Source organism: Haliaeetus albicilla, unplaced genomic scaffold, assembly GCF_947461875.1.
Source record: "Haliaeetus albicilla unplaced genomic scaffold, bHalAlb1.1 scaffold_130, whole genome shotgun sequence".
In the NCBI taxonomy this organism is placed as follows: domain Eukaryota; kingdom Metazoa; phylum Chordata; class Aves; order Accipitriformes; family Accipitridae; genus Haliaeetus; species Haliaeetus albicilla.
In genome coordinates this window covers 91,093-118,634 of record NW_027212552.1, presented here as the reverse complement: position 1 = coordinate 118,634, position 27,542 = coordinate 91,093, and the positions used below count along the sequence as shown (strand labels likewise).

At 44.2% G+C, this 27,542-nt stretch overlaps 2 protein-coding genes across 2 annotated transcripts in view; one reads left to right on the top strand and one right to left on the bottom strand.

Moving 5' to 3' along the window:
- Positions 1-1,346: 1,346 nt before the first annotated feature.
- LOC138684359 (saccharopine dehydrogenase-like oxidoreductase) lies at positions 1,347-11,787 on the top strand. The gene is made up of 12 exons (XM_069778046.1): positions 1,347-1,562; positions 1,816-1,928; positions 2,918-2,998; positions 3,469-3,598; positions 4,829-4,878; positions 6,509-6,639; positions 7,177-7,294; positions 8,457-8,576; positions 8,673-8,729; positions 9,259-9,370; positions 10,213-10,294; positions 11,596-11,787. Exons 1-12 carry the CDS (start codon positions 1,472-1,474, stop codon positions 11,699-11,701), a joined length of 1,191 nt encoding a protein of 396 aa, XP_069634147.1. The 5' UTR covers positions 1,347-1,471; the 3' UTR covers positions 11,702-11,787.
- Positions 11,788-14,124: 2,337 nt separating this feature from the next.
- Positions 14,125-27,542, bottom strand: part of LOC138684363 (protein ELYS-like) — a 37,499-nt gene continuing 24,081 nt past the window's right edge. The window contains exons 25-33 of the mRNA XM_069778048.1: positions 27,331-27,417; positions 26,744-26,967; positions 25,463-25,659; positions 23,759-24,173; positions 21,792-21,894; positions 20,777-20,883; positions 20,053-20,237; positions 15,357-17,196; positions 14,125-14,576 (exon numbers count right to left, since the gene is read on the bottom strand). Coding sequence (XP_069634149.1) covers positions 14,125-14,576; positions 15,357-17,196; positions 20,053-20,237; positions 20,777-20,883; positions 21,792-21,894; positions 23,759-24,173; positions 25,463-25,659; positions 26,744-26,967; positions 27,331-27,417 — 3,610 coding nt within the window. The remainder of the gene's footprint in view (positions 14,577-15,356; positions 17,197-20,052; positions 20,238-20,776; positions 20,884-21,791; positions 21,895-23,758; positions 24,174-25,462; positions 25,660-26,743; positions 26,968-27,330; positions 27,418-27,542) is intronic.

Sequence of the window (27,542 nt, the reverse complement as noted above, 5' to 3'; positions counted from 1 at the left end):
TGACTTCTGGATGAACAGCTGCAGCCATACGTATTACCTGCGTAAGGGTACGTGTGACGTGAGAGCACCTGCTACATCACGGCGGTCAGATCGCACGAGGGTCCCCGTGCCAGCAACTGGTGGGACCACGGGTCACGGTTAAGCGTCAGCAACCGAAGTCAGGTCACGGGTGACAGAGGCCCGTCTGTCTGCGGTGTCAGCGAGCGGGGCGGCGAGGGTCTCGGTGCCAGCGGCTGGACGGGGGACCACAGTCATGGGGCGCAGGCGTCCGAGGTGCCAGCAAGGGGAGGGAGCAGGTGATTGTATTTTCCCCTAGCCATAGGTGCACGTGTACATTGCTAGCAGACTTTGGGGTGGGCTAGGCAGCGAGCGGGAGGAAAAGCCCTCTCTGGAGAGACTCGGTGTCTCAGCCGGAGGTGAGCGAGGGAGCCCAGGCTGGGGGCACAGACGGCACCTGGGCTTGAGGCTGCGCTGATCTTCCGGGGCTCTGGAAACGTGGGCGCGCGTGGGAACCCGCAGGGTGACAGCACGCCTCTGGTGTCGCCCGCGAGCTTCAACGGCAACGAGCCGGGGAGGAGGCTTTCGGCGAGGTGCCATAGTGCCAGATGGCGGCTGGCAAAGGCACGGCCCATTCTCTGGCAGCCTGCGTAGCCGGCCGTGGTGTTGTCACGCATGTGCGTGGTGCACGCTCAGCCTCGCTACTGGCCGAACCTGCAAACGGGAAAGCAGCGGCCACATCCACGGGTCTGGCTCAGAGACACCCCCGGGCCTGGGGTGCCCCAGGCCAGGCTCCTGCGGCCCGCAAGGAGGAAGCCCCGGGCGGGCAGAGTTGTACCAGCCCTCCCACCACTTGGCGGGCAGAGTGGTACCAGCCCTCCCACCGCTTGGCGGGCAGAGTGGTACCAGCCCTCCCACCACTTGGCGGGCAGAGTGGCACCAGCCCTCCCACCACTTGGCGGGCACTGGCATCAACCGTTAAGCTTCGCAGTACGAAATGCGCTAACTTCAAAAAGAAACCTGTTCCCTACTAGCAAGGCCATGGTTACGCGTTAAAAGTAAAAAGAAAGATCCAGGACACGATTTTTTTCCTCTGCCCGAGAGCTGGCTGTAACGGGAGTAAATCCGCACCAAACAGGGGGTTGCATGTCCACGCTGCTATGGCGAGCGAGATGGGAAGGAATGAGTTTTCACTGCCGTGTGTGTTTCTCACAGGAGCGCACCCTGGACGGCGTCAGAGGAAAAGAGAAACGTGTTCGCAAGTGGCATCCCTGCATCGTTTCTGCTGGCACAGAGCTGGGGAGGCTGGTTCGGGAAAACAAAGTGCTCTTTCTTAAGGGAGGAGTAAATCACAAGCAGCCTCCAGCAACCGGGGTGGTACTTTTGCAGACAGAAGGCACTCCGTCACGGGAGCGAAGCTTTCTGCTTACAGCAGCGCTAGCACCCACCGGACCACAAGCGCAGAAGGCTGCTGATGGCGCGGGAGCATCCAGCAGCTACGAAAGCTGCGCCGCAAAGCCGGGAGAAGCCGCAGGCGGTGCTCGAGCGGGCGGCCGAGAGGCTGGGTACGGGCCGCGGCGGGGGGGGTGGTGTTGGCGCAGCGCCGCCGCCCGGCCCCCGTGCCCCGGCCCCCTCCGCGGGGAGCCGCCGGCGGGCGGCTGTGAAGGGAAGGGCTGAGGCGGCGACGCGGGGCGAGCCCCCCCCCCGCCGTCGGCGTCGGCGTCGGCGTCGGGGCCCGCGCCGGGGAGGTGGCGGCTCGGCCCGGGGCGGGAAGCGAGGCGGCGGGCGGCGGCGGTGACGGCGGTCTCCGGTGCGCAGGGAAGGCGGCGCTCGGGGCGGAGGTCGGCGTGCTGCTGTGCGACGTGGGCGACGCGGCCTCGCTGGCCGCCGTGGCGAGGCAGACCCGGCTGGTGCTCAACTGCGTGGGCCCGGTGAGTGCGGGGACGCGGGCGGTGCTCCCGCGGCGTCCGCCGGGCGCGGCTGCCGGCAGAGCCCGGGCCGGCGTCTGCCCCTCCTCGGCCGGCGCCTGCCCCTCCCTCGGCCGCCGCTCCCCGGCTGCGTGCGGCTGGGCGCCCCGCTGCTCGGGGCGGGGAGAGCTGCGGCGGCGACCGGGAGCCTCTGCGGCTGGGCTGCGGGGTTTCGGGAGCCGTCCGGCTGACAGGGCGCTTTTTGAGAGGGAGCCAGCAGTGCAGCCGTGTCCTGGGGTCGCCTGAAGCTTGCCCAGCACGATTCCTGCTGGTGTAATTCGCGGGCGGTTCTCGCTGAAGGACGGCAGGGTTGGCTGGCGGTTCGGCGGCGGGGGGTTTTTTTTGCTCGTTTTGTGGTTTGGGGGGAGTCTTTCACAGGCAGCGTAAGAAACTGCTTGTAATAGTGGGGAGGAGTTTTGGGTTGGGCCAAAACGGTTTCAGGGGTGCTAGCGCTGAAAAGAAATGGAAATCTGTGGAAAAGAAGCCCATAGAGATGCTCTTCCAAGTTCTTGGCCCCTTTAAAACTTTCAGTGGCGATACTTCCAGCGCCTTTGGAGGGGCTCAAAGTACAAGAGCTGGAAGTTGGGTCACGATGACGTCTTTGAAATTGGGGGTACTTAAGCAGAGAATATGCTGATAACAGGAGCGCAAAAAGCATACCTTGAGATTGGACACATTGAATTGGCCTTGGTGGTCTTACCTTTGGAGAGAAACAGGGTGCGGCAGTCCGTGCAGCAAACGGCATCATCAGTGATGAAGTTTGTTGTGCTGTTCCTTCTCCCGAGCCCCCCAAAACCCACAAGTGCTATTACGTTTCGGCCCCACGTAGCAAAACCAATACCCACCAAGGGCTTACTTCTCTTGTAGGCGGCTCTGTTAGATGAAGCACGCTGGGTGAGCTGTGGTGGGTGGGTTTTATTTTTTGTTACGTGTGGTGGTCTTTCCTTCTACAGTATAGATTCTTTGGAGAGCCTGTGGTAGAAGCTTGTGTTGAAAATGGTGCGAGCTGCATTGACATCTGTGGAGAACCCCAGGTACGTGACCGTAGAAAAATGCTACCTTCTGTCAAAGAGCTGTTAAAGGGGTATTTGTGTAGTATTTTTCTGCGGACGTTGCTGAACGTGAAGACAGCTTTTGCCTCCTGATCTGCTGGTTTAAGATGCATTAATTGTTTTAAAGTGCATTAATGTGTATTAGTTGGACAGCTTTCTTACTTAGAGACAAGAGCCTCTCGGGTTCTCTCTGGAAATCCAAAATGTTTGAGTTCTGCTTCGCGTCTGGGTTGTGGTTCTACATAGGAATTTTGCGCAGGCCACCTTTCTTTGCACTGCTGGGATACTGTCATACCGTAAGACAGGAGTGGCATGTATCTGTCTTAAAGATGCTTGTAAGTGTTTTGAAGTATGTGGGGTGCTGTGATAAGACAGTAAAGCGCTGATGGCTAATATTGGGTGTGGCCGAGTACAGAGTTCTGCTTAAAATGCTTGTTCTGACTGTGTTTTAGTTTCTGGAAGGAATGTACCTGAAATACAACGAAAAAGCTGCGGAAAAGGGAGTGTATGTCATTGGAAGCTGTGGCTTTGACTCTATACCAGCTGATATGGGAGTACTGTACACCAGAGACAAGTTGAAAGGTGACTTACTTAAGTGTGACCTTATGCTGAAAAAGAAATGCAGATCATGCTTTCATCTGGCTTCCCAAAGCAGCAGTGCTTATGTGGAGACTCCTTCAGTCTCTCTTTTTGCCTGCCTTTACCAGCTGATGGGTTTCAACCAAACCTGGTAAATAAAGATTGAAAAGTAAATCATATTCCCATTAGCTTGGAGAAGATTGGAGGATAAATATATTTGAGAAAAGATGCGAGATGATCCCATTCTGTGCAAATAGTACTTGCTCCTAAGCTCAAATGAGGATACTTCGTTCATCAGGTCTGACTTGCAATTGGAAGGGCTGAGAAAAGTATCGGAATGTTTTGCTTTTATGTACCGTTCAAAGAGCTATAAAGTGGGATTGCTTTACGTTGGAGTGTGTCATCAGCTTTCAGTTTAATAAAACTCAATCTGGATCTGATTGAAGGGAGAGGAGAGGCATGGAAATGAGTATCTGGTTGTTCGTGGGGTTATAATTTGATGTCTGATACTTGTTTTGAATAAGGATGTCTTTTATATCTTCCTGTTTGGCCTTTAGGGTATTACCAGCTGTCTATCCAGTTGCTTGCTATATTGAAATTTGCCCCCACAAGTACAGTCTTAACGCTCTCAGAAGGAACTGAGCAAAGCAAAACAAAGCAGAATTTGGAGGAGTTGTTTTGTTTTGCTATTCATCACAACTAAGCATGCTTTGCAAAACACAAGCTATGCTAAAATTAAAGGTTTTAGGATATCTTGTGTGTGTTTTGAGGTTTGGGGGAGGGGGTTGGTGGGGTTTTTTTGTTTGGTTTGGTTTTTTTGTAGTTAAGGTCTAGCAAAATCTGTAAGTCCATCTCAGTTTTCACAGCCTACATCATCCTTAATTTTGAAACTTGGAGGAAAACTGAATATGGCTCTTAATATTCCTTTCCTTTTTTTTTTTTTGTGGATTATTTTTACTATGTCATTAACTAGATAATACAAATGAAAAATGTAGTGAGTAAAGCTAATATTGGTGACCCTTCCTGAAGTACTTTACGCAAGAAGTTTGATACTTGCTAACTAAAACAGCTGTGGAACTTAATCGTAGTTTATTTTACTTTGAGGTAAAGATGTGACTCTGCCTTTTCAACTAACAGTGTCAGTGGCCTGCTGTTTGAGTCTACCAGAGCGTACTCTGGCTTTGTGAACTAATGAACTGTATATGCCAAGTAATGTTTTCTCCTCCCTTAAAGGTACCTTAACTGCTGTTGAAAGTTTCCTGAAGGTGAAATCTGGGCCTGAGGTTAGTTGGTTTACGCCTTCTTGGAAACTGAGAGGTATTTGTGGTGACATCACCGTAGCCCATTAGAATAACTGTTGTTACGTTCATTCAGACCAAGGAACAAGCTGGCAGTTCTTTGGTGATGGCTCCAAGAGCTTTAGGAGCTACCAGAAGTATGCGAGCAAACACGCTTTTGTAAGGTTCATTTGCATAGGCTGTCTACCGAAAGTTTGTTGTGTTAAGCCATTTCAGGAAATAACTTAATTTTGCAGAGATGTCGGAAGGATTCATACATAAGTAAACTGTAACAGATACACAGTGTGTTGCCAGTAATCCTAGTGTTTGGCTGTTTGGTGGGTTGGTTGGTTTGTTTTGTTTGGGGGGTATGTTTCAAGGTACATGTATTAGCATTACATGCATTGAAGTATGTAATAATTGTAATAGGGTGTAATAGATGTAATAATTGTAAGGTCATTGTTTAAATAATGCAACGATGACCCAAACCAAGACAGTGTTGGTGCCCAGCAATTGAACATACTGCTTCTCCTGTCCTGTCCTGAGCACCCATATTGCCAGATGGGGCCCAAGTCATAGCCTGTTCTTATGAGCATTGGGAGGAGTGGAGGAAGTGCATGGATTGGGAGAGTAATATCTGTCTGTTAAAGGACAGGGAACAGTAGTTAATGAGAGTGTATAAACCTGTATGTTGGGTATAAAGGTGGTTTAAGTATGTAGGATAAGTTGTAAGTGTAGGTAAGCAGGGATTTAGTAATGAGAATTAAATACAACGAGGCAGATATATATATATATATATATATATATATGTATATAAAAAAATATAAAATCTTCTCTGTATTAACTTAGGTGGGACCTGAGCATGACACAAATGGCATGGCGTAAGGGGTGGAGATTGCGTTGGGTCTGGCTGAGATGGAGTTAATTTTCCCCATAGCAGCCCTCATAGTGCTGTGCTCTGTATTGGTGCTAGAAAGGTGCTGCTAACACACCAGTGTTCTGGCTGCTGCTAAGCAGTGCTCGCACAGCATCAAGGCTGTCTCTCCAGTATTTCCCCCCGCCCTCACCCAGTAGCCTGGGGGTGGGCAAGATTCTGGGAGGGGACGCAGCCAGGATAGCTGACCCAAACTGACGAAAGGCGTATTCCATACCATATGATGTCTGCTCAGTGATAAAAGCTAAGAGAAAGGAGGAGGGGTGGGGGGCATGTGTTAGTACAATGTTTGCCTTCTGGAGCAACTGCTCTGTGTCCGGAAGCCCTGCTTCCCGGGAAGTGGCTGGACATCGCCTGCTGATGGGAAGTAGAGAATAAAGCTTTTGTTTTCCTTTGCTTCTGCATGCGGCCTTTGCTTTTGCTTTATTAAACCGCCTTGATCTTGACCTGTGAGGGGTTTTTTTTCCATATTATTTTCTCCTCTCCCTGTCCTACTGAGGAGGGAAGTGGTAGAGCGGCTTGGTGGGCACCTGGCATTCAGCCAAGGTCAATCCACCGCATTTCAATGTACTTTTATGCGTGTAATCGTAATACACCTATGTAATAATGTGTAATATATGTAATAATTCTAAGGTCATTATTAAAATAATACATGAAACCTTCAGATACTGAATTAACTACGGTTTCATGGTATGTTGCCAGGGCTCTTGTGCACATGATGGGACCTGGAAGTCAGCTGTTTATGGCCTTGCGGATCAAGACAACCTGAGGAAGCTTCGAAAAAAGATAGGATATGCCCCTGTTCCAGTAGTTGGTGCAAAACTTAAAAGCAGGTATGAGAAGCGTAAGATGTGAAACACGCTGTCTTCTAACAGCTCCAGTATTTACTAGAGAGGTTGGTAACGTATTGCTAAATACTAAAAAGATGCATTTAGGACTTCAGCGTAATATGAATGGATGGATACTCATCTAGTAGAATTGAAGATAAGTTCAGTTTTACTGATTTGTTCCTATTTTACTGAAAATAAAGAACATGTCCCAGCATTTACTGGGTCTCAAAGTTAACTTGTTCTAAGAGAGTTTTAGACAAACACAAACTTTTGTGTTTGATTTCAGAAGCGATTGGTAGAAGGAAAAAAGAAATGTGAGGGGAGTATTCTTTTGATTATCAAATTCATCCTCGCTGTAGTGTGTGGAATTTTGACTTGAGCCAGGGATAAATTTGGAATGGTTTGCTTTCAGTGGAAAGAGGTGACGTCATAGAAATGCTTGAGGAAAAAGCCAGTATTGGTAGGGCTGTCATGATCTGTTGCTTTCAGTATGCGTGAACATTTGAACATTTTTTCTGACTTTCTTTTTTCCATTGGCAGAGGACTTGTGTTTTACAATCAGCAATTCAAAGAGTACTCCATTCGATTCATGGGATCTGATGGTTCCGTTGTGAAACGGTCTCAGTGTTACTTGCACACAGAGTTGCAGGAAACACCTGTAAGTTACTGGTTTTGGTATACTATGTCTTTATTAGCATTTTCAGCGCATCTTTCCTTTATGTGATAACTGTTCTTAGTGCAGATCTGCATAGTAGGGCTTCTGTAGTTAGGTAAATAGTAATGAACTGCGATGTGCTTTTGCTTCTGTAAAGAAGGAGGCTTGTGCTGTTGATCTCCTTTGCAAGCTGTTTGACCTGATGTGGTCCAGGTTCTTCTGGGTGCACGGGCCGGTTTCATGCTACTCGATACTCTGCCTGATGAGCTTGCTTATTGCTGCTAGCATAATAGATACGAGAGTCTCTTGCAGGGTTCTTATGCTATCTGATTTCTGGGCCTGTATTTGTAGGGAATGGAAGCCCTGAGTCACAGAAATATTTGAAAGGTAGGCTTCCTTATTTTTGGGAATGATGAATACGTTAAATTCTGTTCCTGTGCAGAGGCTTTTCTTGTTTTAATCAGTGGAGCTTCTAAAAGCATTGTAATTGTAGCCTGTGCAACTGTAGTCAGGTCAGTATAGTGTAGTAAACGTTCTGATAAAGAATTCGTATGCTGCTCATTTGTATCTGGAGACTTCTTTGATGCTTGGGTCTCTGGTGTGCAGAGTAAAGGCAAGGTGAAGTGGTGGTCGTGTTTAGTTTTTGTTTTCCATGGTTTCCTGAGAGGAGACCAGCACCAACAATGTACAGAACAGCTGTGCAGAATCACAGGCATCAGTTAAAGAGATGAAGGTGAGACAGTGCTCTGAAAATATGCTTGGAAACTACTCATGAGAAAGGCTTCCCATTGCTATTCCAAAATTCTAAAGGAAGGCGTCAGTTTGTCTTAAACTAAAGCAGTAAGAGGAGGAAAGGAAGATCTTGGGAAAGAAGCCTGGAACTGGATACCAAAATGCATCTTTCTTTAAAGTTTTCCACTCTTGTTTACCCTGCTCGCTCCCTCGCCATTCTGTAGTTACACTGTCTTCTCATAATGAATTATAAAGTGAAGCATTATTCAAAGAGTTGTTTAGAACCAAGACAATTGTCTAAGGCCCTATTTAAACAGCTATCTATTGTATCAAACAATTGCATCCTCATTTGGGGGTAGATTCATTTTTACAAATGCACTGATGCAAAAATTTTAATGTAAATTCTACCACTGGAAATATGTTTTTGCCTCAGGTGCAGTATGGCGCTTATGTGAACATAGGTGGTCTTGGCTCTGTTATCAAGCTGATGTTTGCCGGCATTTTATTTCTTCTTCTTGTGAAGTTTAGCTTTGGGAGAAAACTTCTGACAAAAGTAAGTGTTCAGAACACAAAAGAATTAAGTGTTCGGATATTTTTTTTCCCTCTAGTTTACTGTTGTTTGTTTGTTTTTTCCCCTGTTCTTATACAGTACCCAGAATTTTTCTCTGCTGGATTCTTCACAAAGAAAGGACCAACCCAGAAACAGGTAGCTGACTGTTTTCCATCGCAATTACTGAATAGATTTGTTGTGATAATGGTGGAATAGTAATCTAGAGTCAGCTGCTTAGTCCCAGAGAAATAATTTCTAAATGCACATTGTGTGTGCCTGTTCAGTTAGCTTTGAATATTTAAATCATCATGCCTTCTGCTATTAGACATCAAAGTATGTGCAACTCATACCAGGAGAAAATGGGTCATGTTGCTGGGTCTGATGTATTTACATGGATGGCTCGCAGCACTCAAATCTGTCAACGGGGAGACTGAGTAGTACAAACCCAGGACTGAAAGCCCTGAGAGAATAAATGGACTTCGGGACAATAACAGTTCCAACAAAGGGGAAGTGATTACAAATTTAGATGAGATTGTACCTTTTAAGCAATAACTCACAATAACTCCTCTCATATTTAGATAGATCATAGTATTTGGCATAATAGATACCTGTATTTACTACTTGTGCTTGCCTGATAATAAGCGAGTTACTGTTTTGGTGGCCACATTTGTCTTGTCCACTACAGATGGATGGAACCTCTTTTACAATGACTTTTTTTGGCGAGGGTTACAGTGAGGGGCAAGACCCCCAGCATGGCAAACCGAATGTAAAGATCTGCACTGAAGTGAAAGGACCAGGTATGTATGTCAGTAGCAGCTTACTGCTTTTGCCTTACATTGCCTACTCGAAAAGAAGTTTATGGTTCCACTGCTACTCACCCTTGAGGAGCACTTGCAGCATGGACAAAGTCAGCAGCCTTTACAGAGTATTACCTTGGAGAGTAGCATTCACTGTGACCTGTTTTTTGAAATAGCCCCTTCATTTGCCGCCTTGTCATTCGCTTTCCTTCTGACTTTCCCCGTTCCAATTTTCATTTTTGCAGAGTAGAGCAGTTAAAGGGAGAGTGCTTTAACATTAGTTTTCAGTTGTTGCAGCCTGGACTTACTACTTGTTTATTTCCAGTCCCCTGTGAGTGAACTTAAGCAGATCTGGCATAGTTATCATTTCTAGCTATAACATACCTGTGTTCAGGTCATTCCTTTGAGGGGAGGTGACACCTGAAGTCAGGTTTGGAGACAGCAAGAATGTATATACAGAAAGGAGTTAATGAAGCATAGCTTCTTTAAATAACTGCTGAATGCAGCAGTCTCACAGCAAAAGTCTGAATTTAAGCACAGAATGGGGAAAGCTCTTGCTGTAATGGAGAGCCCTCTCTCACCCGTGAGGTGATCGCTCATGGTTGTTGTGTGGTTATAGGCCTGTAGTTGAAGCAGGATTTGTCCAGATTAGATCTTAGGGACTTCACCAGCTACTTGGGATGATTACAAGGTAAAAAAGCTGTTCTTAAATGGGGAAGGCTGTTTCGTTGCCAAAGAGATTATTCTTCAGCACGCTGTGGGTAAGAGCGAGATTACGTTCTACATTTCAACATGCTGTACATCGTTCGTTTGGTTTTTTTGTTTGTTTGTTTTTTTGTCAGAGCCTGGCTATGTTGCTACACCAATTGCAATGGTTCAAGCAGCTGTATCTCTTCTGGAGGATGCAGCTTGTCTGCCTAAACGGTAAGTACTTTCCCATGCAGAACAGCTTGATCTCCCCTAAAGCTACTATATGTGTATGTTTCTCTTGGGAACTGCAGATCTCATAACCCTGTGGATTTTTGTCTTGCCTCACCCAAATGGCTGTGCAAGGGAGATAACTTCACACACTTTGCTTTTGCTTTATTAAACCACCTTGATCTTGACCTGTGAGGGGTTTTTTTCCATATTATTTTCTCCTCTCCCTGTCCTACTGAGGAGGGAAGTGATAGAGCGGCTTGGTGGGCACCTGGCATTCAGCCAAGGTCAATCCACCGCATTTCAATGTACTTTTATGCGTGTAATCGTAATACACCTATGTAGTAATGTGTAATATATATATATATATGTAATAATTCTAAGGTCATTATTAAAATAATACATGAAACCTTCAGATACCGATTCACAGCCATTTACTCTTGTCCTGGTTTCAGCTGGGATGGAGTTAACTGTCTTCCTAGTAGCTGGTACAGTGCTATGTTTTGAGTTCAGTATGCGAAGAATGTTGATAACACTGATGTTTTCAGTTGTTGCTCAGTAGTGTTTAGACTAGAGTCAAGGATTTTTCAGCTTCTCATGCCCAGCCAGGGCACCTGACCCAAACTGGCCAACAGTGTATTCCATACCGTGGGACGTCCCATCTAGTTTAGGAACTGGGAAGTGGGGGGGCAGGGATTCGCCGCTCGGGGACTGGCTGGGTGTCGGTTGGCGGGTGGTGAGCAATTGCCCTGCGCATCACTTGTACATTTCAATCCTTTTATTACTACTGTTGTCATTTGATTAGTGTTATCATTATCATTATTAGTTTCTTCTTTTCTGTTCTATTAAATCGTTCTTATCTCAACCCAGGAGTTTTACTTCTTTTCCTGATTGTCTCCCCCCATCCCACTGGATGGGGGGGGAGTGAGTGAGCGGCTGCGTGGTGCTTAGTTGCTGGCTGGGGTTAAACCACGACAACTCTTCATCTGCCTTTCAATTTGAAAGGATGTAGTCATACGTCTTTAGAAATGCTTTTGCTGCATCTGTTGCATCAATGTCTGGATTTTCAGTTAATGGAATGGTTTCTATTGAGTTTGCTGGCTGCAGAAACGAACCTATGAATATAACCAGCTTGCTAAATTCTGCACACGCTCTCCTGTGGGAGAGAGTGGCTTTTTCTTTCTCAGGCAGTGAAATACATCTTTGACTTAAAAAAAAAAAAAAAAAGAAAAAGAAAAGAAAAAAAAAAAAGGTCTCATTCACTCACTGTACCACTAATGTTTTTCTCTTTTGATTTTCATTAACAGGGGTGGTGTATATTCTCCAGGAGCTGCTTTCTCCAAAACAAAACTGATCGATCGCCTCAACAAACGTGGTGTTGAGTTCTCTGTTATTAGCAAGCCTGAACTCTGAAGTCAAGACATAACTGTATGAACTAACCCCTTTCCTGGGTCTAACTCCAATAAAACTCATTTGGCTGTAAAAGCCTAATCATAAAATAGTTTCACTGTGCTATTGTTTACAGCAGAAACAGAAGAAAAACGGAGTTAAAAGTTACAATACTATTTGCTATAGCGAGCAAGCCCATAAAGGGTATTGAGTTTTAATTCCCAAGCATATTAAATCAGTGACTTATTGGGTACTAGTTCTAGAATTTTCTTTGATCTCTTCTAAGTTTTAAGTTAGTACTTAACGGAACCACTATGGCATCTGCTTCACAATCAGCCACAGCCTTCTTGCTTGGCCCCAGTCTGCAACTATTAAAAGCAGGCAGGCCCTGGATAACAAGTGCCTTAGCAGATGAAACAACTAGTTACTCCTCATGCCTGTTTGGGAGGGGTGCTATTGCTTTGTGATGTTCTTGCTTTCAAAGCCTTAGTGCCCCCAGTGAAATAAAAGAGTAGTTGTTGTTTCTCAGAGCTTAAGGAACAGTTTTGTCTCTTTTTTTTCCCCTGGGTTATTATAGAGACCAGGTGACTCTGTACTGTTGTCATAAGGGATGTTGACTTTCATTCTTACTAGCTTGCCTGTAGTGAGTTGCGCTAAAATAGAAGAGAAAGCACAAAGAGTAGGGTTTGTCAATGAGACCGTGATCAGCAGCACGGCAGCTCTTCTCCCCATGGTGGCCAGCGGTGCCAGGGCTGGGAGGCCTGAGTGGCCCTACAAGCTGGTGGTGTTTCAGGGTTTTTCTGGGTGGGGTGTTTGGTGGTGGTGGTGGTTGTTGGGGGTTTTTTTTTGTTGTTGTAGCTAAGGTCTACCAAAACCTGTTAAGTCCCTCTCGGTTTTCACAGTCTACATCCTCCTTTATTTTGAACCTTGGAGGAAAACTGAATATGGCTCTTAATATTATTTTCCTTTTGGTTGATTATTTACATTATGTCATTAACTAGATAAGACAAATGAAAAATGTAATGAGTAAAGCTAATATTGGTGACCCTTACTGAAGTACTTTACCTACGAAATTTTCCTCCTAAAGTTCTGAAAATTACTCTTTTGAGGTAGAAAAATCTCTTCATCTCCCACAGCTGCATCACATTCACCATCTCTATTACCAGGCAAATCCCATGCAACTGTTGCTCTGTAGTATCACAGCTGTATTGAAGATTGAGATCACAACTATTCTGTTCAGGTAGGCAAAGCCAAAAAGATCAGCACCCAGAAGATTGGTCAGTTATGTCCTTACATGAGAAGAGTTTGATGGCAGTGAATGGAAAGACAGTTTAAGACAAGTAGAATTCCTACAAAAAGCCATCACTGAATTTGACGGAGACTGAGATCGCTTAACTGGCATCACTTACGTTGTCAGTCCCTTAAATGGATTAAGAAACATATACATTCTTGCTTGTGGGCATGCAAGTCAAACTCCACAGAGCCACTGAACACTTAAATAATGAGATAGTTAAGCTACAAATTGCCTCTCTAAGGGCTTAAGTGTATTGAGAAGTCCAATTTTAACTTGTCCAATTGTTCCCTGCAATAAACACGAGTGTATTTCGGAAAGCTATGGGACAATGTGCGTACTGCAGTTAACTTGGAACTAAACTTCCCCTCTTCAAGACTGTTCCCAACGTCCTGCTTCCAAAAGGAGTCTACATATGCTTGTGCTGTTGGTGCTCATAGAAATCGCACACCTACCTCCTCACCTTTCTCTCTCTGTGTATTGAAGTTGCAGTCGTAGTATCAAAATACAAGCAATCAGTCATTCACTAAGAATTCACGGTGTAGTCTGGATTTAAACCAAGTGCAACAGCAAAGCACACCACACCAATGACTGCTGTGGGATAAGCCTGCTCTTGGACCTTGCCAGGTCAGAGTCACAGCCAAGGAGTGAGTGACCTGAACGAACAGCCACATCAGTGACCGTAACTTGCATTTTTCCCTCTACCTCACAGATCGGTCATCCACACAGCACAGTGCATTGGAAAATGCATCGTATTTTAGGAACAGCTTTAATTCAAAAGGAACCGCGATACATTTATCTCCAGGCATATCAAAGAGACTCATGATCTTGACCGCTTTGGTGAAAAAAGCATTCCTGGAATGGAAACCTGGAAGTTTTGCATAGAAGACAAAAGTGCAAACGGAATAGGAAGCAAATGCTGTCTTATTACTTGAAATCCTATTCTCTCTTTGTATTTTCAGATTGGCCTAGACTAATAGGTTATAAGCATTGCCTAACAACTCACAAGAAACTATGGACTGGTTTCTGCCTGTAGCTTGTTTTTTTCCCCACCAGAAATCAACACCTAGGCTATTTCTGATTAGTTACATGGGAACCGATGAAATTCCAGCAAATAAATGTATTGCACTGACAACCCTGAGAGTTATCTGCGGCTTTATTGACACACTAGGCATGTTCTTGTAATACGATCCATTACAGATCTTAACATTGCAGCACATTTTGATGGGTTTCTGTCTTCAGGCAGCAAAGGACTGCCACCAGGTCCCTGGGGGAAGGCCTCCTCCTCTGTGCTCTCCTCCAACGCTAATCGTCTCTTTCTGCCCCGACGCCCTGTTCCTACTGTAGTCCTGGGTGTGCTTGATTCCTCGTTTGGCTGGGCAGCTCTTTGCTCAGGAGCATCCGTTTTTTCTAGTTTAGCATGTGGGACTCCTCTTATTCTTCTGAACGTGAAACAACTAGAGTTTTTACTTACTGGTTCTTTCACAATTTGGGAAATACTAGATTTATTTTTTCTCCTTGACCTCAACAGAGGGGGTGAAAAGACAAATTGAGAAGACAAGTCCGGGTCTATATCCTTAAGCTGCACAAGATGGTCTTCTTTTCCAGCTAAAATGACAATGCATTCTTAACATTCATGTACATTATACATAAACGACAGTGACATTAAATTACAGCTAATAATCAAAAGCACAACAGATTCCTGAAATAAAAGGTCCAATTGGGTTTATAAAAAATGTGCAGGTATTCTTCGCCTAGTAACTGCCTCTTGAGATCCATTCTTTTACAGTAAATAGTGAAACAAAAATAAGCCAGTGTAGCAATTTTACCTGCACTTACATAATGAAAGATACTATGCTCAAGAGGCATCGACAGTCCTTACACATCTCAAAAACTATTTTTTTACCATGTACTCCAATACAAAGAACCCCATGAGCAGTAACTTCACTAACAAAGTATATGCCCATGAAAAACAACCATATAACTAAACAGCTGTATAGTTTATTGCAAGTTGCAGCTCATGTTAAGTTAAAACATTAACAGAATTTGAAAGCATGTCTCCTTTATTTCTCCACTGGAGGGAAGTGATGACAACCACATATTAAGATATACCCTCCGGTTTTCAAAACAGATAGACATTCAGCTCATGACAAAAAATTAAGCTTAAATTTCATTTCAGTGTACTCGGATCAGCCTCCTCTCCTGTCTCCACCACAACTAGCCAGGCAGTCATAGAGAGTTCAGAAAAAAGATGAAATGCCTCTTTCCCAATTTTTTATTTCCTACGGTTATATTCTTACCATACTTGAAGCCATCCTCACAAGCTGTTTTCTGTGGTTTACAAAACAGCAATATGCCCTATTTTGCATATAAACATTGTGCACCTACCTTTAAATTTCTTTGTCAGCTTTGTGAGAGGAGGAGAGAAAAGGAAGGACTCATTTTCCTCAAGAGACAGTTTCTGATGCGTACAAGTTTTACGGGATCTGGCTCTTGTAATACGATCTGTTAAAGTTCTTGATGTTTCGGCATGTCCTGATGGGTGTCTGTCTTCAGGCAGCAAAGGACTGCCACCAGGTCCTTGGGGGAAGGCCTCCTGCCCTGTGCTCTCCTCCAATACTGACTGCCTCTTTCTGCCCCAACGCCCTGTTCCTACTGTAGTCCTGGGTGTGCTTGATTCCTCGTTTGGCTGGGCAGCTCTTTGCTCAGGAGCATCCGTTTTTTCTAGTTTAGCATGTGGGACTCCTCTTATTCTTCTCTTAGGAGTATCAAGCATTCCCACTTTCCCACCTGCACACGTGTCTTTCTGAGCAGAGAGAGATTCTGTGTCTGCCAGGAGATTTTGTGCCCCCTTCCTAGCACTTCTTCTCGGAGTGACAGGAAGTTTGAATTCTGTTTGAGGAAGCGATGATTTAGACAGATCAAGGTCAGAATTTTCTGAAACTTCTGATGAACTCATCTTTCTTCTTCTGCCTCTTCTAGTTGCCACCGGTAAAAGGAGTTGGGCACTAGGCCGCACCTCTTGAGCCTTGACAATGTTTTCCATAAATTGTAAATTAACGCTTTTCAGTTTTCTTGCACTTCTGCTGGGACTGACTGACGTTTTTATCTTATGACCAGTGTCAGTCTGGCCAGTTTCTTGACCTCCTGCTGAACTTTTCCCTCCTCTAGTCCTTTGGGAAGTAGCAGAAGCGATAATGCTACCTTCAGCAAGACAAGTTTCCTCATTAGCCTCTCCCAAGAGTTCAGCTGCAGCTTCCTTCGCTCTCCTTAATCTCCTTCTTGGAGTAGCGGCTACGGACTGTGTAGGGAGGGACAATGTTTGTCCATCAGAAAGACTGCTTTCTACTTTTTCTGCAGTACTTGGTTTAGGCTTCCTGCCTCTCCTAGGAGTAACAGGCATCACAAGCGTTTGCTCCTCTTGAGCATTTTCTTCTGTTTGAAGACTAGAAGTCTCAGGTGCTTCTTTTGTTCGCCTGGTACTTCTCCTAGGAGACAGTGCAAACAGACCTGGTTTGCCTGTCTTCAGTAGCTGCTGAGTGCCTGCCGACGGAGTACTTAGACTTCTACTCAGCTGTCCCCTTGCACGTGTTCTAGGAGCGATGCCGTACTCTACTTGACGTACGCTGGTTTCGTCTTCCACTCCTTCTGGCACAGTTCTTAAGGGAGCTTTTGCCTTCTGGAATCCGGTTACCTTTTTACCTATGGTTTCGTGAATAGATTGTTCTACAACTTCCGATGTAAATTCTTTACTTCTTGTGTCTTTGATCGCATCCAGTAAGTTCTCAGCAATAGCTACCTTAATGGGTTCAGGCACATACGGGAGCGACTCTGCAATATTTTGAGATGCCTGATCACCAGTTACAGTGGACACCGAGTTGGTAACACGTTCTTGGTTTTCAGTATTTCCTAAACTGTTGACAGGTTTTTCCTCTGTTGTTGTGCCAGCTGCTTTAGAAGCATCTACTAATGTCGGGTCTCCCATCTCTGCTTCACCTTCTTCTCCTTCCAAGACGAAAGTAAAATTACTCTGAGATAGAAAAAGCTCTCCATCTCCCTCAGCTGCATCACATTCACCATCTCTGTTATCAGGCAAATGACATGCAAACTGTTGCTCTGTAGTATCATAGCTGTACTGAAGATTGCCTGAGGGATGTAGTTCACTATATGGTGATGTTTCAGGTGCTTCTTCTGAGGTTTGTGCCTTAACCGCACCATCTCCAATAACCTAAAGTTAAAAAATGTCTCTTAATGCATTATCAGTTACCAAACAGACTAACTTCGGGCTGAGCTAGATGAAGCTGAGGACAGTGAAATGCTGCTTTTCCTTTCAGATCACCACCAAATGTAAAGTTAGAAACATACAATGTACTCTCTACTACAGAGAAAAGTTTATGCGCTTAAGGGACAGAGAACAGAGTATTCTGTGCATGCAATCACATGCTCCATTTCTGATGCTTCTGTTCATGACTAACGATTTGCCACCACCCGTGAACAAAGTGAGCAGTTTTACAATACAAGCTGTACACCCAGCTGGCAGTAATCATCACATTGCAGTACTTTCCGGACTGACTACAAATCCACACAGAGTGACCGACTCTGCATCTAACGGGGCAAAGTACAACGATGTCCCCCAAGCTTAAAGTTTCGGTCATCATAGTTGTCACCGCAGCACTTAGTCAAACTGGCCAGGTATCACATCGCACAACTCAACACCGCACTTTAAGGAATCACTTGGATTGCAGGAGACAACACGTAGATTCTAAATACCTCCATCTCAGCCTTTGTAGCTCCCCATACTGAGCAATTATTCTCTCCTGCTAGAGCCACATGAGACACTCAAGCTTTTATGCTAAGAACAAAAGTAGTCTCTGTTATGTATTTCAAGTGACTCAGGTGGCCAAGGTAATTTAATCAACGCGTGAAGACCTTTGCCCAACCCTCTAAGTTATAGTGCTAGCCAAAGAGGGCAGAAGGAGGAAGCCACTCAGCGGGAGTCTCCATAGAAGCTGCTTATTTTCTTGCCTCCTGCCTTGTCAAAAGTTGCTAAAGCATCATCTTTTATCGTATTCTTAAACAGTTGTTCAACCCTAAACAAGACCTGCATGACATGCAGGAGACCTCGCACAGGACCATGCTGGTTTCAGCAGCCCAAGGACATGCAAATTTTCAAAGTCCTCAAACACTATTGGAATTAGCCTGGCAGAGAAGGGGAAGATGCGGGAAGATTTCTCCTCCCTAGGCTGGCTCCCCAAGGAGAAAAGGTAAAAAGTGTAATCATTAACAGTCTCCAGGCGATGGCACCCGAAGTACGGAGATGCCCCCCATAGGCGGGCTCGCCGAGGAAAAAAGCTAAAAGCTGTAATTACTAATAGTTTCCGATGGATGGCTCCCGAAGTACGAAGGTGACGGCAATACCGAGTACAAATACCAGACTAGTTTCACGACCACCAGCAATTCTACCCTGTCGTAAGCCGGCGTTACAAAGTACAGCAACAGGGTAACTCCAGCCTGGTTCCCACCAGCCATTAACAGCACGGCAGGGAGCACAGACTGCAAGCGAGGTATTAGCGCAAATTTGAGAACAAGTGCATGTAGTTGCGCAACACGCATCTAGCAACATGCCACGCTTCAAAGCTAAATTCGAGAAATACTAGTCATAGAATCATAGAATCGTAGAATCACTTAGGTTGGAAAAGACCTTCAAGATCATCGAGTCCAACCATTAACCGTGCCCACTAAACCATGTCCTGAAGTACCCTGTCCACTCGCTTTTTGAATATCTCCAGGGATGGTGACTCAAGCACTTCCCTGGGCAGCACATTCCAATGTTTGACAACCCTCTCAGTCTGCATAAACTTTCCTTTTATGCTTACAAATCTACGACCAAGAAAGTAGTAAGTAGTTTGTCCTAAATTCAGTGCAGGTAGACAAGCCAAAAAGACATGTTTACGTATAACTCAGTAAGAACCAGTCATAACGAAAGCAGGAAAACCTTCACTCTACTGCTACAGGAATGACTGCAGCAGCTTTGTGACCGTCTCACATACCGGCTCCCTTCCTCCCATCACAAATTCTCCATTTACTCCCACAAGTGAGTGATTTATGTATTCCCAAGTCTATAATCATCTTCTCTAGAGCATTGTCCTAAACCCCAAAGCCGAGACGAGCGACGTAAGCGACTGCCTATTCAACTTCATCTGAAATCTGGGACACCGAGAAGCATCTTCTGTTGCTTAAGACCAATCTATTTGTGCTACGCCTACCTTTCACTTTGTATTTCACTCTAACTATTACTAATTCCTGTGAGTACAACCCTACAGGAAATCAACAGCATACTCTATATGGTACTTAGAGGACATCCACAATGAATCCAAATCACTCATCGGCCCCAGCAGAAGCGAGAACAATGGGGAAAACCTGCGACAACTGAGGAATCTCTGGCTCTGATTTTCAGCCCTTGTGAACAACCTTTTAAAATTCATATTTTACAAAGCTGAGATGTTAAAAACCCCAGATTTTCACACACACACACACAAAAGAGTTTTAGGTAGCTGGAAATATCTTGACACTGAAATTAACTCATTACTGGGAATTCTCTTCATGGTAATAAGGAACAAATAGCAAAGGATCTAAGCACCCAAATCATTCTGAAAATGAGTTTGGTTCCCACGTCATTTTGTCATTTGGTAAACGGCCTCCGGTATTGAAAAGCTGCACTCCCCAACTTTTCTTATTGTCTTTAACATTAAAACTATTTCTTCTTTTAAGTCAAATAAGAAACATTTACAGTCTAGCAAACCAAATGAAGGCATGGTGATTTTAAAAAATATTTAGGCGGGTTTTGGCACTCCTACAGCTCTCCAAGGCCCAAGTCTTGACAGGTTCTATTCTGTGTTATAGGTACAGCAAATGCATAGGAGAAAAACCTATCTGCCCTTACCCAACGAGGTTCGGACTTGTGTTACCCAGCTAAAGAAACTGAGAGGGTTTTGCGTGCCTTCTAATTGTCAGTTAGACAGGACTGTCCTCAATTTGCAAGGTGTTTTCTCTTTTGTAGAAAATGGGAAAATAGTTTACTTACATTAATTTCCTCAGTTTTAGGAAGATTGTTAGAAACAGTTACTTCTTCCTGTGGAAAAGGAACGTTTCCTTCATCTCCAGCTGCTTCTGGGTTACGTTCTTCAGGGAAATCCACACGCTTCCCCTCAAGGCAATTTTCTGAATGAGTACTGGCCACTTCCTCGCTGTCAAGGATACGTATCACAGCTGGAAGAGATTTATATGATTTTAACTTAACTGCTCTATAAATGAGATGCGTTTAAGCAACAGGAAGTAACAGAGGGAGCAGGAGCCAAGAATACAGTTCTCCATCCTGCCACATACATCGGGCTTTCCCCAAGCGCTAGAAACCAAAACCATCTACCTGGGAGCTAGTTATTCTTCACAGCCTGAATACTGAGGGATGCATCATCTTTCAAAATAGTAACTCAAGCAGCAGATCCCATAGCACACAAATTACTAGTGGTGTACAACACCGAAATAAATAATGATCTCTCCTTCTAACATTTTACATTCTACCAGTTTTCTCAGTACCTTTGTCCAGAACAGGAACATTGGCTATGCATTTGCTACAAGGACTTTCTCTGAGGAGGGTATTCTTCTCTCCACAGTTTAATGAAAGGTAGCGGTAACATGCTAGTACTACTTCAGTCTGAGACACCTGTAGCGCTATGGCAAACTGCACGTTTTACTTGAGGCCTTCAGCTACCTTAACTCACAGGACATCTCCCACATACTGTACGTACATTCACCCTCTGCCTGCAGGGATTCAGAAAGCTGTGGGTTTGTTGCAACTGGTATGGCTTTTTCTTCTGATGAAGAGGACATTTTGGACTCCTGCTGGTTTGCTTCACTGCACGAACAGAAAGAGAGAAATCCATCATAAAGCTTCAAAACAAACCTTGAAGAGCTTTACAAATTACTTTCTCACTGTAAAGTCTTCAAGTTTCCAAACAGAAAAAAACTAAGAAAAACGAGAAATTCCTTTACCAACACATCGACATTCAATTCCCGACTCATCTTGTGCAACAAATCAAGTACTTAACATTCTTCCCAGCTATCTCACACTGGGTAATAACATAACAACAGAGTTGTATTAAAGAATAATATATTATTTGTCTTCCGTAGAAAGAGTGCAACTGCCATACTCGAGGTCTAGAACCAACTGAACAAAAGTTTGTGCCACTGTAAGTTACCGCTTGAAATTAAGGGTTATTTCATCGCTAACGTCTCTCACTAAGCAGTTGCAGCTTTTAAAGTACCTGGTGAGAAAACTGCTTCCCTTTCCAGAAACAAATAGATGCTAATCGACCACACACAGAAAATAGAAATTAAGTGTATAAAATACTGCCAGAAAGTATTCAAGCCCCACAATAAACCCACTAAAGTTACAGGAATCTCAGGTGTAATTTTCACCGACATAACATTCAGACAAAAGCAGGGCTTCTCTTCACAGTATCTGCTTAGTAACCCCCTCAAACTGTACGAAGGTGCATATAGCCTGCTGAATGAAATCCTTATCCCACTACTTTGGGGTCTGCAATGATTTGAGAAAAAAGGCTCAAACTGACAGCTCGTCAATTTGACTTCTATTCATGCCACATTAGTTCTGTCCACAGACAGAAAGGAACAGGAAACCTGTTGTATTTAAGAACACAGGAGAGAACCAATACCAGCTCAAAAATCATAGTTTTCAAACACAGGAAAGCCAGCAGTCACATGTTGTGTGAACCTAAAGGTGTATCTATTTCATAAACTTACCCTTCACTTGCAGTCCCAGAAGTAGCAGCCTCAGCAGCTTTAAACAACCATTTACCATCCTCAGGAAGGGTAAGACGGTCAGCATTTGATTCTTCCACAAATCCTACAAAAACAGACAGATGGGTGACTTCCCTGTTGCACTTAACATCATTTCTTTTAAAATGCTCATATGATTTTCAAGAGAGCCGTAACGCATTTCACCTAGGATGGTGATCTAACAAAAGAACGCTACCAAGACTTCAAATGCACAGAAGGTCTGAGTTCTTCTGTCCAGTAAAACAAGAAGTCTGATGCATAGTTTCCGTCAAGAAAACAACATGGCCATTGACATTCTGTTTACAAACTCAACTTGATATGGTACTGACCTAATACATAAAAACCTCGGGAAACACCCCTCCTTCTTAAAATTGGGTCATAAGTTTTTCTTATTTCTCTTTGGATATTTAACTCATCCCAGCAATGCTTCTTTCCTTTCTTGATTTCATTTCCCCTCTTCTACAAGAATGCATCTAGGGTTGTCTCCTGTTCTTTTCTCTAGCGATTGACTGGTGGTGTTGAAACCCAACTGCTTGCTAGCCTGCTTTTCTCTCAACAGGCCAAATTTTAGAGACACCCTCCTCCTCTTCTTCTTTGTTTCTGCCGTCTGCTTCCTCCAGATCCAACAATTACCTTTGCAGACAGTACGCAGGACTGGGATAATTTTGCTAGCTCAGGCCAAACAAGAGCTATACTGACTGCCCTCTAACGCTCCCAGAGTACTGAAATTGTACAGAACTGTTTGTACCATAGTCCGGCAATGACAAACTTTCTTCATAAGGTTGTTCTTTAATGATTAGGACCTTCTCATTATTTTTAAGGAAAAGCACCCTTGATTTCTTGTCCAAACACAGGGCAGCTAAAATCAGACAGGCAAATGTTTTGACCTATCTTACTAGAAACACTCAGACCTGGAGAACCCCTTTTACCCATGTACACGGAGTCCCTGTCTGGGCACTGCTCTTATTGAAAAAGAAAAGGAGCTGGGGAGCTTCAGGAGCAGCAGTCACTCTCCAGGATCCTCCGGAATCATCTCAGGCTTAGGACTGAATCAGGCTGCATATGATGCGCTGATACTGGAGTACACGCTCCCCGCTACAAACTGTTTCGAGACCTCGGACGCAGAACTCCGACACTTGCATACCTCTCCCAGGAATAGCAAACTTTTGTTATAAGGAGCTGAGCGGACTGAGCTCTGTTTGTCCGATCCTGACCGTAGCTGTGTTTACACATCTTCTCCCTGTTCCTGCACTACTGTCATTCCCTGCTCTTCATCACTGCTCACCAGCTAGTGAGCGACATCTCTTCTAATCTGCCAGCAGACCTGCTCATATGAACACATCCTCAGCAGCTGCACTGGCTTGAATGAGTTGAATTGAGCTGAATTACCAAAGACCAGCTGAAACAGGTTTGGAAAAGGCTGCATAAGCTGTTGAGCCAGCAAAAGGAGCAAGCATAGCTGTAATGAGAAGCAGATACACAAGCAGACTCACTTCCCAAAGAAAACTATTTAACTGAGCACTAACGAGGGGGGAAAAAAAACAAAACAACAAAAAATTACCTATCTAGTCAAAGCACGCCATACGCTAAACGTGCTGTAAAAAAACCTGCAGCCTACAGAAGTACCCCTAAAACAGAACCAGAAGCCTAAGTTTTCAACTTGTACCCCTCTCAAAACTCCCACAAGTCGCTGCTGCCTCTCCGCTGCAATTACACACAAGAAATGCCAGCCAAAAGCAGTATACATTCAGAATGTCCACGAGACCTAAAAAAGGGCTCAAAACACAGTGGCAATTTTAAAAGCCTAGGACAAGGAAGTGCCTCGGACATTTGTGAATGCTCATCATGGACTGTTGCACCCATCAGTAATTTAGCCTTTTGAAGACATTTGAAAAATGCAGAAGCTTAGGTTATCATAGCAGGAAACACACCAGCTGCTTTTCTCAGTTCTGATGAATCTGGTTGTTCCATCGGGAAGGGTTTCTCTTCAACTATTTCACTGTCTTCCTCCTTCTCCAGTTCTTCAAAATCGGCAGTTTCTTCAGTGGAAGAATTAGCTGGATTAGCAGCTATAAAGATGACTTCATCTTCAAAATCGCCAGGTGATTTTGCATCATGATACTCCAAAGCAGCTTGGTCTGACCTGGCAGAGAAGTTACTGTTTTCTTTGCTGACATCTGTTTTCTCCAAACCATCTCCAGACTCTTCCACTTCAGCACCACCTTCCTCGGGATTGCTCAGAGGAAACAGAGTTGGTTTATCTCTACTTTCAGACCAAGCATCCTCCACCGCTCCGTGATGATGCTCAGATGAAACTCCAGATGGTGCTTTATTATCTTCCGTTACCTTTATTTTTTAAAAAGAAAGTTCACAATCAAGATCACACATATGCTTTTTGTCAAAGCAAGACAAAAAAAAAGAACAAATATATACCGATACTTGTCAGTTTTACAAGTGTCACCTTAAGCAAGGCGCTACAAAATTAGTTCTCATGCTAGCACTATCTCAGCTTTTAAAGCGGAGTGTAAAAACCAATCACACTGTTGACTGCTTATTGAGTTTCCACAACCTTGGAGAATTAAGATGAAGTGGGCCTTGTAAGTGCTTGCTTACCCTGTCATCTCAAGGCTGGTCATTGGGTTCACTACTGTGCTTTCAAGAAGAGGGAGCTTTGCGTACCTAAAATCGTAACTCCAAGGTTTCTCTTTTTTTATGCTTGCCTTTTCAGCTTGTATGCACTACTAACATATTGTAGCGTTCACTATGCCTGTGGCGTGGAACAAGTAAATTAATCCGGCCACACTGCACTATTACTAAGAACTTCCTACAGGAGAGAGAGCCTCTTCTTACAGCTGAGTAGCTCTTTATAACAGGCAATAACAGCTACGATAAAAACAGGTGAAGACAATTTGTTAGTACAGGTACGGAAAGCTCCTACAGGTAGATACTAGCACATGCCCCCGTCCGTTTGGTACACTACTTTGGCAACTGCATGACGAGCTGAATCAGGGAAGCCACCTGACAGAACAAAAGGAGGAGCAGAAGGGGGCAACTTCCAGGTGGACAGACTTCATTTGACAACTATACGAATGCTATCGCTGGTGCAAGGCAAGAAGCAAAACCAAGAACTTTAGGGCTAGAGAAGAGACAGCCATACAGCTCTCTTCATCGGCAGCCTATTTTTACCATAACTTAAGGAAACCCAGGCCTTGCAAAAAGAGAGACTGAAAGTAAATGCGGCTCATGACTTCTGTTGCTTTCAGAGGTGTTTCATTCACAAAGCTTAACGAACCCAAACAACTGACTCAATCTGTATTCCTTACCTTCCTGCCATACCACCATTTCAAAAGGTATAGCGGGAAGCTGCACACATGCAATTTGGAACAATCACAGCGCCTAGTGATGCTGGAGTAAAAACCACCAAGGTCGCTGGTATTTGTTATGAATATGTTCCTGCAGGCAGGTGATGTTACAGGTCTAACATAACCTTTTTTGACCAAATTCAAGTCTGCCGTTCTGATTTGCTACTCCAGTTCTCAATATAAGGAGTTTTGGAAAACTTGAAAAAAACCTAAATCAAATCACAGTCTGTAAAGCCTTTAACTATAAAGATCACTAACTACAGGCCAGCATACCCGAACAGTCCATTTTGCATTCAAGTTCTCTTCCCTGAAAGATACTCTGCGCTCCTTTGCTCGTAGAGGAGGAGGTAGAGATCGTCCTGGAGATGCAGAAGGAGTTGCTAGGGGTGTAGTGCCAAGGCTGGATCTGAGAATAGACCGAGGAGTAAACGCAGGAAAACCAGAAGCAGCTGTGGCCAAAACTTTTGTTACTGTTGATAACGGCTTTGCTCTTGCGACTGTAAAGCAAGAGGGGAAAAAATATCAGCCTTGCGTGATCAAAGTCGTGGTCAGTTGTCCATTGTATTTCCCTCCTCTAAGAAATTACCTTCTCTTGAGACCGATGAAGGCAAGTGGTAAGGCTTGGCTCTCTCTCTGGCCAGTTTCCTATGAACTCTAGGAAGGATCTTGCCACATTGGTGCAATGTAGAATTCCTGGCAACTGCTCTCTCTCTCAAGCCAGGCTCACGATCATTCTGATGAACAAAAAGCATAAAGCAAGAAGGTAACTGATTACAAGAAGTTCACCGCACACAACTAAAGTATTAGTTCAAATTAAACTGAGTTTGTACCAGCAGAGAGGACAAAGTTTAGCCTCTGCACTGCTCTTTTTCCAAAGGGACAAAAAACTTAACGGTATAAAAACCATGCGTTTTATGTTTCTTATGACTCTTTTGGCTTCTTTCTTCTTTTTTTTTTTTTTTAATTAATGCAACATAAAATGTTAGCGTTCAAATTAATTTCCTGAAGAAACAAGGATATGGCATCTTCTTGTCACAAGCATCAATACGCAGAATCCCCGCAAAAAGCCATCACTGAATTTGACAGAGACTGACATCGCTTAACTGGCATCACTTACGTTGCCATTCCCTTAAGTGGATTAAGAAACTGAAGCATATACATTCTTGCTTGTAGGCATGCAAGTCAAACTCCACAGAGCTATCGAGCACTTAAACAATGAGACGGTTAAGCTACAAATTGCATCTCTAAGGATCTATGTGCACTGAGAAGTCCAATTTTTAACTTACACTCGTTTTTATTGCATGGAACAAAGTATTTCACAAAGCTATGGGACAATGTGCGTACGGCAGTTAACTTAGAACTAAACTTTCCCTCTTCAAGACTGTTCCCAACGTCCTGCTTCCAAAAGGATGCTACGTCCAATAACCACACGCATGCTGAAAACATTCCACAGTCTGAATCCAACAGGGTTTGTGTTAAGTACTTTGGTGGTTTCATGTTAAACAAAGTTTACAGGCTTTTGGTTCGGTTGGTTGATCCTGTTTTTTAAAACACAAACCTTAACCACAAGAGGTGTCTCCAGTAAATTCAGCTCTGATGCTCTTGAAAAATTCTTTTGTGAGGTGCAACCAAGCATATTTGATTTCAATGGGCTGGATGTCGTGAATGAAGTAGAAGCGCCGCATGGTGACTGCCAGCTACCACCCTGTGCTGCAGAAGTTGAAGGAACAGGACGAACCACCAAATCCAGCAATCTGTGAAGATACACAATTGAAAATATGAACATAAATAAATACATGAAATAAAATCATGCTGCGCTCAAGACATCTGAGATGATACATAACAAAAACATTCAATGAACAAGAAATACAGGTGAACCCTCACTGCTGGGCTGATGTATCAGGCCCATGAACAAGTTGCAGGCCTTCTCTTGTTTTTTCATTATTTCGTGACATGTCACACTTCATTTCCTAAATCCCTGCCATCTGAGGCAAGAGTAATGCAATTTTACATTGCACAAGTGATGTAATTCTCATGTCAGAAGAAAATTCCTCTGCATTTCAATGCTGGGGCCACTTCAAATTCTCCACTTAGTTGTGTCCCCAAGCCGACCTTTTCTTTAACAGGTACAAAGCTAAATTTTGTTAACGGGTGTCCCAACAAATGCACCGGGCAACTCTGCATCAGGGAGAGGACGTGTTATGACTGGTGGTTCTGTAGCTCTAGGCCTAGAATGAAAAGGAAAATGTAACTGACTTTCACTCCCCTCAAGTCCAAACGTACCAGAATTCAAGTTTCACCTTGAATATACTACCTCTAGGAAAATCATCTGACAACTGCTAGCTTCTTTTTT

What these genes read in the sequence shown, in the direction of transcription:
- LOC138684359 (XM_069778046.1), top strand. Translation starts at nt 1,472, where the DNA reads ATGGCGCGGGAGCATCCAGCAGCTACGAAAGCTGCGCCGCAAAGCCGG. An exon ending in AGGTGAAATCTGGGCCTGAG is followed by an intron (nt 4,879 to 6,508) that starts GTTAGTTGGTTT and finishes GTATGTTGCCAG; the next exon opens with GGCTCTTGTGCACATGATGG. An exon ending in AAGGACCAACCCAGAAACAG is followed by an intron (nt 8,730 to 9,258) that starts GTAGCTGACTGT and finishes TGTCCACTACAG; the next exon opens with ATGGATGGAACCTCTTTTAC.